At 44.3% G+C, this 15,095-nt stretch overlaps 1 protein-coding gene across 5 annotated transcripts in view; it reads left to right on the top strand.

Moving 5' to 3' along the window:
* tmod (tropomodulin) overlaps positions 1 to 15,095 on the top strand; it is a 143,356-nt gene that overhangs the window by 109,757 nt on the left and 18,504 nt on the right. For 3 of the 5 annotated variants that reach the window (XM_077627716.1, XM_077627714.1, XM_077627717.1), the window contains exons 2-8: positions 251 to 372; positions 2,188 to 2,311; positions 4,848 to 5,007; positions 6,537 to 6,668; positions 7,887 to 7,976; positions 12,660 to 12,790; positions 14,379 to 14,486. In XM_077627716.1, the coding sequence (XP_077483842.1) occupies positions 275 to 372; positions 2,188 to 2,311; positions 4,848 to 5,007; positions 6,537 to 6,668; positions 7,887 to 7,976; positions 12,660 to 12,790; positions 14,379 to 14,486 (843 nt within the window). In that variant the 5' untranslated portion in view covers positions 251 to 274. The remainder of the gene's footprint in view (positions 1 to 250; positions 373 to 2,187; positions 2,312 to 4,847; positions 5,008 to 6,536; positions 6,669 to 7,886; positions 7,977 to 12,659; positions 12,791 to 14,378; positions 14,487 to 15,095) is intronic. The other 2 variants (XM_077627715.1, XM_077627718.1) reach the window with 1 other exon arrangement.

The following is a 15,095-nucleotide window of genomic DNA, read 5'->3' as shown; positions in this document are numbered from 1 at the left end:
ATAGCTGAATGAAAAGCTTACAATGCCTTGCAAAACAGTTTCAGCCTATTCAGAACTAATTCCAAGTGCCTATTTGGTAGCACTTGTGCATATGGTCTAGCCGTACCTGTTATAGTGAATCATTACTGGTGTATATATAGCAAATTGTGTGCATATGTGCCTACTGTCTGCAGTATCTTCAGAGCCCTTGAAAACTTGACAGTAAAGCTAATTATTAGTGTGTCTGCTTGTTTTGACTCTTGGGTGGCAGCGAGGAGGCAGGAAAAGCGCAGTCATGAGTATCATCAGTGTGAAGACGACGACCCACAGGGTCACAACGCGTGTTAGAACACACCACCGTGTGTCCACGACTAGCCTCGATGACAAGCCGGCGTGAGTGCCAAGCTTTGGCTTGGGCGCATGAATCTGCAGTGGCGACTGGCCACGAAGAAGTGGCGTTTTGTAACCAGCAGCTGCAGATTGTGCTCAGCTGCATTCTTGGAAATGCCTGTGTGTCTTGTTTGTGACTGTGTGTGGCATGCAATGCATACTCATTATAACAGTGTAGGAGCTGTGTGTAGGTGAACTTGGAAAGAAGAATCATCATCACTGTTTTCTTTAATGTAAGGCTCCTGCATGCATGTCTTATACCATATGTGAGCAACGATGTCTTCATCAAGCTTTAGAAAGCCATCAAGTGTAAGAAAAAAAACAGCAACTGCTCCTATCTAACTCTTGATCTGCAGTCATTTATGAACATTTGAGCAACCACCATGTATTAAGCTTGCGCTGTCAGCTTCCATCTGTCACACTCAATTTTTCTCCTTATTTCGTACTACTGACAGCCAATTCACTTGCATCTTAATATTACTCACTGTGCTGCGACGGAAAAGGCTGAAATATGTTGTTATTTGGCACAGTGAATAATCAAGGTGGCAGTTGCCACTGTCGTGCTTTAGGGCATCTGTGATTTCTTGCAAGTTTTCAAATGTCTAGTAATTGTTTGCCAGGTCTTTGGTGGCCAGCCTTTGCATCATACGCATCTCTGTACCATAATACTGCAAAAGCGGTTGTTACGCATTATTAATTCATTGCACTTTTATTCAAGAGCTAGCCTGACAAGTGCAACACTCTTTTCTACCGGATCCCATTTTCTGTGGTTTCTAAGCTAGACTCTCCAACAGGTTAATTGTCCCTGTGCATTGAGCATGGATCATTTTGAAAATAATAATCTACTAATGCAATGGTCAGTGTTCTCTTTTGCATTTTTATAAACTATGATTGTGCCTACTAACAATGCATTTTGAGTGAGTGAGTGAACCTAATTCTTTATTGCATGGAACTGACTCCTATATCTCGTTTTTTCAGAAGAGTTGTCATAACACATCGTTGTCTGAAAACCATAGTGGTACCTTCAGTGGCGAAGGGTGATAGAATAGTGTCTCCTCCTTTATCTTGAGTTCAAAATAATTGGGAGAATTTTTGCATTAATGAGGGCTCCAGCCTTCATCATTTTCGGTTACAATTTTTGTTAGCACCTGTAATATGTTGGAATAATGTTTATCATGCAGCTTTTGATGTGGCCTGCTAATCTGAATTGAGAATTGGTTAGCCATACTACAGCCCTCAGTTTTAGCTGTGTTACCAGTATTTCTATATGTTAACATTTTCTAGTGGATGCGCTGATATTTAGGCAATTCCTTCTTATTCAACATTGTGGCATTAACCAGTGTTGTGAAGCTGTCCCTCTTGTCTGAGGTGTTGACTATCAGTTTAAGTTTTCATTTAGTGTAGTGATAGCAGCGATCATGGATTAATAAGTTAGGCTTGTTTGTGCGTCATCCATCATGCAGCATTGCAGCCGACCTGCAAGCAGCAAACGTGATCGGATTCACCATGTTAAATGTGTGTGATGGAGTACAGGAATAAAAAAGCATTTTTATTAACAGCCTGACTCTCTCATATATGGCTGCACCTATTAGTAGAAGCTAAAGTGATGTACAACTTCTATCACTTGTGAGATTGACTTTCTTTCTCATTTGGTAATGCTAAACCAGGCGTATACTTGCCTTTGCACTGTATCACTATGCAGCCTTAGCTATGGAGCGCGATAGAAGAATTTTTTTCCAGAGCCTTGTCGCTTGTGAATCGATGGGCAGAAGATTTTTGTGAGACATCTTTCCTCACTTTTTTTTTTTACTTCCCCAGGCTCCACATGGCCGAGAACCTCATGAAGGACGTGAAGAAGTATGCTGACATGGACATTGATGAACTGTTGGCCAAGCTGTCTCCAGAAGAACTGGAGCAGCTAGGCAACATGGTGGACCCAGATGTAAGTATACCCCCTGAAGAAGGCTGGTGACTGCTGCTTCTTTCATGTCTGATTGGAGAATGTTTGGAACTTTGAGCCAAATCCTGGAAGTGTTCAAATGCGTGTGGATTAAAGCAAGAGCATTCTGTTGCTCCAAAAAACGGCAGATGCTGCCAGTAGCACCTTAGATTGTGTCAGTTGCATAGAAGCTCCCATTTCCTTTAAGTCATAGGCAGCTGCCTGTTTCTGCTTTTGAATGCTTCAGTAAATAAATGAATATGTTTTATTATAAACTGATAAGTAGTTTTACCACGGTTTTCGTAATGTTCAGTTCTGCAGTACAATTGCTGATGTGATGGCAAGGGAAGCTTGAGCAGAGGTGACATAACTGGAAAGACGGCTCAGCTGATATCTTGCAGCCATCACTTCCTTATTTGGGGCTCTGACCAGTTGGCGGAGAAACAAAGTGGACATGTCTGCTTGGAGGACCCTTCAAAATATGGGCCCTAATTAGGACACAGCCTGTTTCACAAAAGTTGGCATTCAAGGCAAAATTGCGGCTAGCACAAGCTGATCAGGAGTGTGCTCATGATATATATTATATCCATATGCGATATGTCCGCCTTCAAGACAAGAGCATTGAGTCATAAACGATCGACATGTTCAGTTAAAGGGACACTTAGGGCAAATTGGAAGTGGTCCATGTCATGATTACAGTATTTCATAATAAAGAGATTATTTCCACTGAAGACAGAGCTTTGTTTGCTTGAAAAACATGTAAAAAAATAAAATTCGTGCACTGTCACCAGTGGCCATTCTCTCAAGCTTACTGCGACGACGCCAAATACTTCTTTTAATTGCAAATTTCTGACACTAAGCTATACTGCCATCCACTTCAAGTCGGTGGTCACGTAGTCCAGTCCATGATGCTCTAGACTGTCATCATGAGTTTGAATCGAGAGGTGGGAAAGAGTAAAATCCAAATTGCACAGTAATAAATACATATTTTCTGTAAAACTTCAACAAAGCCACAAAATGCTACACAGTTGCTTTTCACTAAAAATGAAAATTGGATGGAGTTTTCCTTGGTGTCCCTTTAACACAAGCTGATAAGGCATGTCTTGTGAGGCAGTAATGTGTGGTGGTAAGGCACTCTGTAAATGGCTAAGCAGTGAAAAGTGTGAAATACTAGATTGCTCCCTAATCAACGCCATTTTTCTCGCATGCAGTCTTCAACGCCCGACAATGCCTCATAGTTTCCATTTGAGCGCCAGAAAGTTGGGAGACAGTGTGTAGGCATTAGTCCTTTCTTTAAGTACGTTGAGCTGCTTTACATTTATTCGCTGGAAGGCTGCGGTTGTACAGAGAAGAGGCTAAGCAGTAACGCCAAGGAGATGTGTATTGAGCTGAATCGCCCGCAGTCGTTGCCAACTTTTTTTTTTACTACTTGCCAGATATTCCTTAGTCGGATGGCTGTGGTAAAAACTTTAATTGGAATAAAAGAGGGAATGCACTAAGCCTGAAAATGTTGGGGAAATTTTTTTCCCTAGGCAGAATCACTTGGGCGCTGTGCTGCAGACCTACATTGTTGAGGGCATTTATCACTTTAGGTGACACAAAAATGTTTTTGTGCAAAGGAATTGACCCATGTGATAAATTAAAGCCTGCCACAATAGGTACTTGACAAACAAAACAGTAGGGTATCAGACATGCAGCGGAGTTTGCAGATTATACATAGCACACAAGTATAAAATCATCATCGAATACTTGGACCAGTTTTTTTACCTGTTAATAGAAGCATCTTTAACTGCGCCCATAGCTCTCCTGGCAACTAATGTTCATGGCACGCAGCCAGTTCATTCGATCATCTGATGAGAGGTGCATAAACATGTTGTTTCTTCGAAAAGTTTTTTCTTTAAAATTGAGAGGAAATCAGTTGTTGGCTGGTTGCTCAACAATATGCTTTTTCTTGAGCACAAGGCTGTTTTTAGCACAAGAGAGGCCTGGAATAACAGCTGTCACTCATTAGTTAATCCTTTTTGGCAGTCAGCAGTACTGTACTTATTTTTTGCTAACTGCACAGTGTATCTAACGTATGACAGCATTTGTGGTAGTGACCTCCTTTCTATCTTAGATTGTCTTGGAATGGACAGTTGTAGAAGCACACATGTGCCATCATGCTGTTTTGTGCTAAAACAGGTGATAAGGTTATGGCCTTTTGTACTTCTGTTACGTGTTAAGGGTTGTACATTGTGTGGTAATGTAGTATGTTCGTTGTGTTTTTATTAGGTGCCAAAACTTGGCCATTGCATTTTGCACCCATCATTCGTCATTGCTGTGATTCTCATGTGCAAAGCAAAAACTATGACGGAGTAAAGGTGACACCTATGTGTACTAAGCCTTGCTGCAGGAAGTACCTACAGGGAGCACGCAGTGATAGGCTTTGCGATGCAATAATACAACCGTTGCTGTGTGCTATAATTTTTTTCTTTTTGCTTACGCTGGTTGTGTATCTGTGTGGGGCATGATGCATGTGCCTATGGCCTGGTGATCGCAGGACTCGCTAATACCTCCATCGGAACGATGTCGAACGCAAACCAAGAAGAAGCCGACTGGTCCCCTGAACCGACGCCACCTGCTGCAGTTCCTCGAAAAGTTTGCACGGGAACAGGAAGACTGGCCCGAAGCTAAGCCATTCCAGGCGGGAACAAAAAGAGGTAGTGTACATAGACTGTGGAATTTAGTGGACTGTTTGTAGACTACTTGACTCTAAATCAGGGTTCCTTAGCAACTGTGTTGGATGTAAAACACTCTATATTGTGAATCTGATAGTTGGATTAAAATTGGAAGATTCAGTAGAGCCCAAAGCAAGTAGCGAAAGGACTGGAGGCTTGGAAAAGTTTGGTTTTGGTTTTGTGGGGTTTAACGTCCCAAAGCAACTTAGGCTATGAGGTGCTGTAGTGGATGGCTTTGACCATCGGGGGTTCTTTAACGTGCACTGACATTGCACAGCACACAAGCCTCTAGCATTTCGCCTCCATCGAATGCGACCGCCACTGCTGGCACCGAGCTCACGACTTTCAGGTCAGCAGCGGTGCACCATACACTGAGCTATTGCAGCGGCGGCTGTGAGAAGTGGCAGTCGGAACTGGCTCTCTGTGCATCACAGTTGTGTGGGGTTCAGAGCAAACAATGTACTTTCAAGTGACGACATTTTACACTGCGCTCACTTATTACAGCACACTGTCTAGCGCAGTGTCCTGGCGCAGTGAAGGGCACTTGTGCACGCTTTTACATCTCTGCTGCCATGCTCCATCAAGTGCAAAAACCTTCAACACATTGTACTTACATTTGAATCTCTTTGTCCAGTTTTAAAACAGTGGCAGAACACACCATTCTGGTGGCGATTTGGATTGGCTTTTACAGCAACAAAAGTGTCATTCCCATTGATGGAGCCAACTGGGACACATATGGTAAAATCTCACTAATTGGGACTGCAAAATATATTCGGATTAGCCAGGTTTTTGAATGAACCAAACGCAAGCAAAAAAATGGGACAAAGGCAGAAATTCTAGTTGCACGAATGTGGTTTCTTTATTGGACAAACCGAGTGATTACCGCATAAAAATCTTAACCCCCAACTCATAGCGTCTGGTGGCCAAAAATGCTGATTGCAAATAATACGCACACAACCCTCCCTCCCCTGCCACCACTTCGTCCCACTGCAGCGCTTTGTTGTGTAATTTCCCATGGGAAGGCATTGCGGCATCCACAACTCAAAGTAAGAAACACCTATTAATGCTATCGCGAAGACAGCAAGGAAGCCAGTGGGAATCAAAAGCAAAAAACACGCTCCAACCTGCCTTCCGTACTCACGCGCGACCCAACTGACTAGCGACAAACTGAACTACATACAGACCTGTAGTTTTGGATTCCGGCAAGGTGCACGCCTCAGAGATTATCGGCAGTTTGCTATCGCACTGCCTACCACTCATCTGAGAAAGCTGCCTTCACCGTGAACGAGCTGTGTAAATGGTGCATGATTTGAAATAAAAAAAAATTACTGTTACCTTTCGGTGTTCACTAGTAATCTTGTGTGTCGTCACCATGTTTGAGATTAAAGTTGCTACAGGATTGAAGTTTGAGTGTTTGACGAGAAGGCCACTGCTCTGTGCATGGCTTTTGGCGTGAATCTTTAGTCTGTTCATGCCTCTGCTTTCTCTGATGTCTTCTCTTGCATTTGCAGGAAAGGTGTTTGTTCCCCGTGTCCAGCCCAAGCCCAAGCAAGACGACGATGTGGAGGTGGAGCTGGACATTGGCGAAGACTACGAGAAGGCTCTCAACACAGCAAATGAGTCGGAGCTGGTGGACCTGGCAGGTGGGTGGCTCCACAGCACTTAAGGGCAGTCTCTTATACCCCTGTCACACTAGCAAATTTAATGTCATTCGGATCGAATGGCATTCGCACCTAATGCCATTAATCTGCTGCTACACAGGAACATTTAATGTCATTAGGTTCGAATGACATTCGCTATCGAATGAGTTCATTAAACTCATTCGCATTCGATGTCGAACCGAATGTGTACTCTGGACACCATACGCGCAGCAGAAACAAGCGACACGAAAAAATCGTGTGCGCAATGTCAAAGTTATAAATTGTATTTATTTAGTTCTGCTAAAAAATGTTAATTTTGGTGCGAACCTCTTCACACTTGTAGCTGTCGTGGATAGCTATTACTCTCGGTCCCAGCAGCAGCCAACGGCAGCAGCCGACCGTGAAGCAGGGCCTTTCCCGCGACCGCTGATCATTTTGGGTTGCGTGTTTCTTGCTGGTTGGCGTTTCATGTTCGTTTAGCTCGGAAGTACTTAAAGATGCCACTGAGCGCTTCACCTTTCAGAAGTCATTTCCACGCTCCACGCGTCGCCGCGCGCCGCCGTGTTAGCCATTTTGTTCGTTTACAGTTTTCGGATTTATGGTTGACTTTGTACTTGGCTTGTTTTTTGATATCTGAAGTGCCGCAGAATGGCCAGAAATAATATTTTAAGCTTATAATATTGCACAGGAATGTTTTCACCCGCTTTTAAAACACTACACAACAATTTGTAACTTATTTTATGCGCGTTGACGTGTTTGAATTGTACATTTTTTTTTTTTCACTGATCGTCACTGGCATCATTTTCGAATGACATTATTTTTTACCGTGTAGCACCGAAAGAGACCGAATGACATTCGATGCATTGAATGACATTCGATTAGAATGACATTAAATTTGCTAGTGTGGCAGGAGTATTAAATTATTCCTCACATTATCTAAAGAAGTCCTAGTAATGTGGTGCGTAATTTCAGTAGGTTGGGATACTATCCCAACGTAGAAAGATTTAGAGGCATATGCTAATAGCATCAGATATATCACAGCTCATATTCCTTGCCTGGATGGCAGTATGCTACCCGCCTTGCACATATTATGTGGACATTCCTTCGTGGTGACATGATGAACTGGCATCTTCTTCCTTTGCTTAAGTGCGCTTTCCTGTGTGTGTGCCGTTTGCATTTTGCATGCGTTTAAAAAATGCACTTGTTGTCCCCTGGGCGCAGCCATCCTCGGTCTGCACAGCATGCTCAGTCAGGACCAGTACCACAACTCGGTGACCAACCGGAGACAGAGACCGGGCACGGGATTCGACTGTGAGTACCCCTTCATGTGGTCTCCTTCCCTTTGCGTGGCGATCTCACGTTGGTGATGTGCAGGCAGTGCTTAATGGTCGAGGATGCGGCCAGGACGGGTGCATTTGCAGCATCCGTAGTGGTGCGGGAGAGTGTTGGAAGCATCCAGAATTCTGCACATTGTGCACAATGCACTCTGGCCGTGGAATTTTAGAAACTTGCGTCATCCTGAAATTCGGATCAGCTGCGGTCACATCATCAAGATTCTACAGTATACACTAAAGGTTTTGTTGTCCCCGATTAAAAAGCAGCTGTCTGTTGATTTAGAGATTGACAGCGTGATGCTTCTTGCTCCTGGGCTATTTCTCTTATATCTCTAAGTGGCCCATGATTTGCTCATAGTGGCCTGCTGTTTGCTGAACTGCACAAATATGGTATCAAACAAATGCATGGAGGCCAGTTAGTGCACACCTGAAATTGTCGCCAAGGCTTACTCTGACTGGTCTGGTCAAGCACTGATTGGCACATTCACTCCAAAGGTTCCGCAAAGCCTCACTTGAGCTTGGAAAGTCAACAGAGCCAGCAGGTGGATTCCACTGCTGCGAACATTTGAGCCAAGCGCTCCGGTTCTTTTTAGCATACAGCACTCACGAACAAAATGGCAAAAGTTTCTATCCTCTAAAACTTTCTAGTTGTATGATCACATTTGCATTTTCTTTATCAGGGGCTTGTGCTATTACTGTATCTTGGCTGTCTGAACAGCCTTCCTCATATGCTGTGCTTGGTAGGCTGCATTGGATAAAACAGTGTGAGGCAGTACAAAATCAAGAAAGCCAAGTAAAGTAAAAGCTCGTTACAGTGGACTCTCGTGATTCAGAAAAAAAACAAACATTCTATCCAGAATGTACACTATGCAAAGCAAGGGAAGGGGCACAAAAATATGAGCCTTTTGCAGCGCAACTTCACAAAGCTTTATTTGTTATCCTGAAAAGAACTGAGCAATGAAGAACTTCCTCATTCATTTAAATGAACTAACAGTACTGCATTTCTAGTACAGTAAAGCCTCGTTAATTTTAAGGTATTGGGATAGCGAGAAGTGTTCAAATTCACCAGGTTTTCGAATTACCGTAAAAACCCGCGTATAATACGAACCCGAATATAATACGAGATGAAGTTTTAGAGACTCGAAATGGAAAAAAAAATTTGCCCGCGTATAATACGAGTGACGAAAGCTCAGAGAAGATATTCAAACCACATCCCGCTCTTCATTTCAATCACTTTCATCTTCAGCATTGCTTTCTTCAGACATTTCTTTGTCTGACAAATCATCCCAAATGTACTCATCTTCCATGCCATCGAGGGCGTTCAAGATCCCGCACTTCTTAAAAGAATGACAAGATCTTCTGGGATGGCTGCCCACACGTCCGCGATCCATTTGCACAGCGTGGCTGGCAAAGCCTGCTTCAGCCGCCCGGTTGGTGTCACTGCAGGCCCACCTGAGCGCATCCACTCTGCGTAGCAACGCTTGACTGAGTCCTTGAAGCTTTTGTTTACACAAACACCAAGAGGCTGTAGTTGTGACGTCATCCCACCCGGAATCACGAGTTCAGTGCCGCAGTCGCATGGCAGCCTCTTCGCCGAGTCGGCCAAATGGCAACGAAACGCATCCAGCACAAGGATGGACGGCAGAGTCAACAGTGCACCACGTCTCCTACACCACACGGACTTTACCCAGTCCAAGACTAGATCCTCATTCATCCACTCTTTCTCATGATATCTCACGATTACATTTTTCAGCAGCTCCTCACCTTTCGGCATTGTTTTCCTCTTGAAGATCACGTAACGGGGGAGCTTGTGGTCATCTGCCGTGCACGATGACTGTAACTCGCGTTGTCTTGTAGCCAGTGGACCGGACGCTAACTTGTTTAGACCCCTTCTCGTGCACGGTGAGGGGCGATGGCATGTCCAGGTAAACCAGCGTCTTATTGGCATTGCGTATTTCATCCAACATAAAGTTATTTGACTAGCGCAAAAAAATATGGCGCTGAAAACTCGCAAGCATATTGAGCACTTCATGCAGCTTCTGTGAAATCGAGGTATGCCGGCGTCGTGAAAAGCCTGCACGGCACATGTAGCAATGTTGTAGCGATGTACACGTAGCAATGTAGCGGCACATGTAGTGCTTGCTTGCTTTGAAGGCAGAGCGCGGTATCCCTTTTTCTTTTGCAAGTTCTCTAGCTTTTGCCTGCCACGCTCATAGCTAGATGTGCGGCTCACTGTTGCCGTACGAACTCCATCAGGCCAACTTCAATTTCTGGGACTGCGCCATTCTTCGGGCCGCGAAGGCTTCGTCGTGTTCCGCTGCACGCGAAAAGGGCTTCTTTCTGTCGTCGCCATCCACGAATGCTTCCCTCGACGACACCAAACTGCCTCCCGGCTGCAGTGTTGCCGATGTTCTCCGCAGCTAAAATCACTTTTTGCTTCAAATAGCCGAGTACTGTTTTCGAGACCCTGACATCTTGCTCCCAGAAAAACATCCACTCTACGAAGCGTGGCTTACATGCAAGCACGCGCGTTGTCACAGGCACACGGCACACCACAACCCCCCGGCACACCCAACGGATCACCAACAAAGAAAGGACATCGTGACGTCGTTTTTCAAAAGTAGTGAAGCCAGGCCGTAGCCACGTCGCAATAATTAAACCAAAACTTCGAGCAACTTCGAAAATTTTTGTTTGGATCCCCAAATAGTACGAGGCGGAAATTTAGGACGCTAATTATGGGAAAAAACCTCGTATTATACGCGGGTTTTTACAGGCTTTTCAGTCGGCCACGTAACGCTGACTGACTCACCAGAAAGCCACTTGAAGGCGATTCTATGCCTTAATTTAAATCGATTGAGCCAGCCTTCACTACACGTGAACTCTTCTTGCTTCAGAACAGCGGCGAGTTGCTCCATACGTTTCCGTAGAAGCAGACCGTTCACGGGGATGTTTCATCAGCTGGCGTCACAAAGTCGCATCAGCAGGGCCTCCATGGCAGGGAATAAAGCCTCGCAGAGTTCCCCGAGACTTTATTTGCTAGGATTGCCTTGGCACTGACGATAGTGTTCACGGTTTGCTTCGATAAGCCCAAGGCCACGACAACGTCCACCTGCTTTGTGCCCTTCTCAACCTTAACTTGCTTGATGATATCAACCTTGTCCATCAGGGAAATCTGCTTGCACTTTGTCGCTTCTGGTGGTTTGTGATGCGCAGCATTGGGTGATCCATTTGGCTCCATCACACCGCTAACGTCCGCACGCATAGGGTGACAGGTAAAGTGCACACTGCACTTGAACGTAAGGGCCACAAAACATTTTATTCTGAGAGGGGATGCTACCAAGTGACCACGTCTTTTTTTTAAAATTTTGGCGAAAGTATTATACAAGTAATAAGTGGAAAGTAATCATAGCAATCATAGCAAATCATCTGTCATACCAGAATTGGTCAAAGCCAGCCCGATTTCAAGTCGATCGAATCCAAGCCAAGTGTGGCCACCTCAGAATGGCCACCGCCTGTGTTGATCCTGCTGGCGCTGTTCCCGTTCCGAAAGTATGCCAAGTGATGTTTGAAGTTGGAATGTCTGCAGTGCAGAAGTCCGCAGTGAAGAAGTGTAAAGGAGGAAAATTATACTCAAAATTTTGTCCATTCTATCGGAATGTCCGCTGTAGCTGAATCCGCAGTAAGCAAAGTTTAGTCCATTGAAGAGATAGGAAAACCAACCAAACTTCACAGATCGGTTTGTTATAACTTATAACTGAATATCCGTTGAAACCGGATCTGTTGTAATGAGATTATACTGTATTACACTCCACTGTGCTTAGATTGTGTACCAGTGAGGTAAAAAAATTGGTGCTTTTTGATTAATCAGCCCTTTCGTCAACTTGGAGGATATTTTTTTGGCTGACAGTCACCAATTTTAGGGTTCGCACCATGCAACTAGCCAAAAAACTATGATTTCCCAAAAAGAAATAAATGCTGCAAAACGTCTGCTGGTTTTTCTCAGAAACCAACATTGGAAAGTCCATGGCCTTGTTGTAACATGCCACAAATATGTGCTGTAAAAGTTGCTCTGAGACAAATTTTACCCTATATTTAGTCTTGTAGCTGATAGTCAGTCTGTGGTTACTGAGTCCCTTAAAATCAAAGCATGTTTTGTTTAATAAAATGTGTGCTTGGTTTATGGGGGTTTAACGTCCCAAAGCAACTCAGGCTATGAGGGACGCAGTAGTGAAGGGCTCCAGAAATTTCGACCACCTGGGGTTCTTTAACGTGCACTGACATTGCACAGTACACGGGCCTCTAGCATTTTGCCTCCATCGAAATGCTACCGCCACGGCCGAGATCGAACCCGCGTATTTCGGGTCAGCAGCCGAGCGCCATAACCACTTAGCCACCACAGCGGCTAAAAAATGTATGCATAGAAAATTAGTGATACTGTCCGTTATAATCGGTTGTCCGTTGTTTCCGGTTCCATTGTAATGAGATTTGACGGTACCAGATACTTTAACCGTTTTCAGCAAATGGGCGCTTTATTTGTGTCTTGTTCTCTTTAAAAGGCCTGGGACATTGTTTCTCTGCAAGGTCCCAGATCTTGCTTAATTCCTTTGATTTAAAGGAGTTCTTCCGAGCATGCACTTCTCACTTAATGCCTTCTCTGCAGCCCTGGTGAAGGCATCCATGCCCAAGCCCATGCCCATGGAGCCTGACAACGACACCAACACCCACCAGACCGCCGACAAGGTGGCCGCCAACGACCCGTCCCTCAAAACGCTCAACTGGAATAACATAAAGGTAGCAATACTACACAGTGCGGCATATTTCCTTGGTGTCTTTGGCAAGATTGGCTGGCAACATTAAGCTATAGGCAGACGTTGAAAGTACACGTAAGCGAGGCACTCTCTACTTGTCTGTGTATGCTGGTGGGTGGTCACAGAAGTCTGTGGAAGCACGTTTACTGGCGCCACCAAGTGGTACATAATACAAGCTTCTTCACTGTTAAAGTTGCAGCAGAACAAATCACCAGGGAGCGTGTTTTAATGCATGTCTGCTCTTGCCTTGTAAATGTTCAGCTGCGCATACTAAAAAAACACTATTTGCACTTGCTTAAACGGGGGCACACCGCAGCAGACTCCAGTTGTCAGACTGCACCACAAATGGTTTATAAAGGCATCCCACATCAGCTTGTTAACTCTTCTCTTATTATTTCAATCCCTTTCCGTCCTTTCAGGATTGTATTGCACTGAAGTGACATTTCTGTTGTTGTCCACCATAGAGAGGCCTCTTTTGTGCTAGAGTGCTCAGATGTGCCTCGTCGGAAAATAGGCAGCACTATCGTATTACATGCCAATTTTGCATACCGGTAATATGGACTGAAGGGGGAAGTTGCAGAGACGCAGCAGCCTTGACAAAACATGATTCTGAGAGGGACAAATTCGGATGCTTATAGCATTCAGGATGGTTTGAAGCGGCAACATATCACCTCTACACTTCAAAATGAGTGCTTTTTGGCATGCGCATGCCTTCTTGGGTAGTAGCTTCACATGGAAAGGTGACTTTTAGATCATTGTGTAGACAGCTAGGCCCTCGTCTATGTGACTGCGCACATGGTCCTGGCAAACTCTTTCTTTGCTCTTTATATTGGAATGAAATGGTTGGAGAGAGCCTCGGGAAAATTTTAAATTGTGAAGTTTAATGTCCCGAAGCAACACATGGGCTATGAGGAATGCCGTAGTGGAGGACTTCGGATTAATTTCTACCTTATGTGGGTTCATTAACGTGCTCTGCCATTATGCAGCAAATCGGTGCCTTTTGCGTTTCACTTAAAAGAGTGAAGTGTGCACAGTCTGCACCACTATCTACCATGGGCGTTGGCGCACATACTCATACTTATTGTTACTGTAGAGATCAGACCAAGCCAGTAAGGTTGGCTCGATTTAGAAGTGGGATTGGCACATGTTATGTACAACATGTTATTACTTTGCAGTATATATATAGTACCTTCTTTTTTAATGATTCCTGCTTTCTGGTTCAAGTGTGCTGACATTTTCTTCTGCCTCAAATACATAGCCTTAAATAGCCACTAGGCCAGTGAACTCGCCTGGTCGAGTGCCTGTAGCTTAGCCACATTGTAACTTTGTTTGATCTGTGAACAGTCAGTGTGGGTAAATTTGATTATGTAGTCTCAATTTTAGCATGTAAATTAAACAAGAGTTCACAGGGCTCGTGTGCGAGAGAAGTTTTCGCAGTCTATATGCCATCTGAGTTTTCTTTTTCTCTTGCTCAGCTGCATTAAACAAAAATGGTCACGTGTGAATTAATTCTCAGTGGTGCCTTTCTTGCACGTGAGTGGCGGGATCTGTAAATTCTCTTTTTGTTTCAGAACATCCGAAGAGATGACTTCAAGAAGCTTTTCGAAGGCCTTAAGAAGAACACAAACCTTGAATCCCTTTCACTAGCAAACACTGATCTCACGGACAGCTTAGTCAAGGTGAGCTTTGGAGAACCTCTGGGTTTAGTGCCAGAAGAAATGAAGGGTTCATCACTAGACCGCAGACATCAAAACTTGAAGACATAAAACTACGCAGGAGACAGGACAAAGAAAAGATGCAGACAGGACGAGCGTAGACTAACAACTGATTTATTGGACGAAAAAACACAAGCTTCCTTCAAGAGCAACGCATGCGCAACCAAACTTAACGCCCAAAGCAAAAGTACGCAATCTTATCAACCCAAAAAGGCTCTTCTACCTTATGATTTGTGCCACTCAAAGCTCGTAAAAAGGGGAATCGCAACCTCATGTTTAAGATCCTCGCTTGTCAGGTCATGTCCACACATGGTGAAATGTAGTTTTACAAGTCAGGTAGACCGGCTTTACTCTGCTGGTTTTCCTCCTGCTCTTCTGAAAGCTGTTGCGGAGTCTTTGCTGAAAACCCTATGGTTGAAACAAAACCAACAGGAACTCACTGAAAGCGAGAGGAGGAAGTTTGAAGTCCTTCCTTATGTGCACAAGACTTCACACGGTTTGAAGAAGGTGGGAGGGAAATTTGGTGTCAACGTGTTCTATTCAGCCCCATGTAAACTGTCTCGTTTATGCTGA

This window comes from Amblyomma americanum, chromosome 6 (genome assembly GCF_052857255.1).
Source record: "Amblyomma americanum isolate KBUSLIRL-KWMA chromosome 6, ASM5285725v1, whole genome shotgun sequence".
Lineage (NCBI taxonomy): Eukaryota > Metazoa > Arthropoda > Arachnida > Ixodida > Ixodidae > Amblyomma > Amblyomma americanum.
Note: the sequence above shows the minus strand (reverse complement) of the source record. Positions and strands in the feature narration are given on the sequence as shown.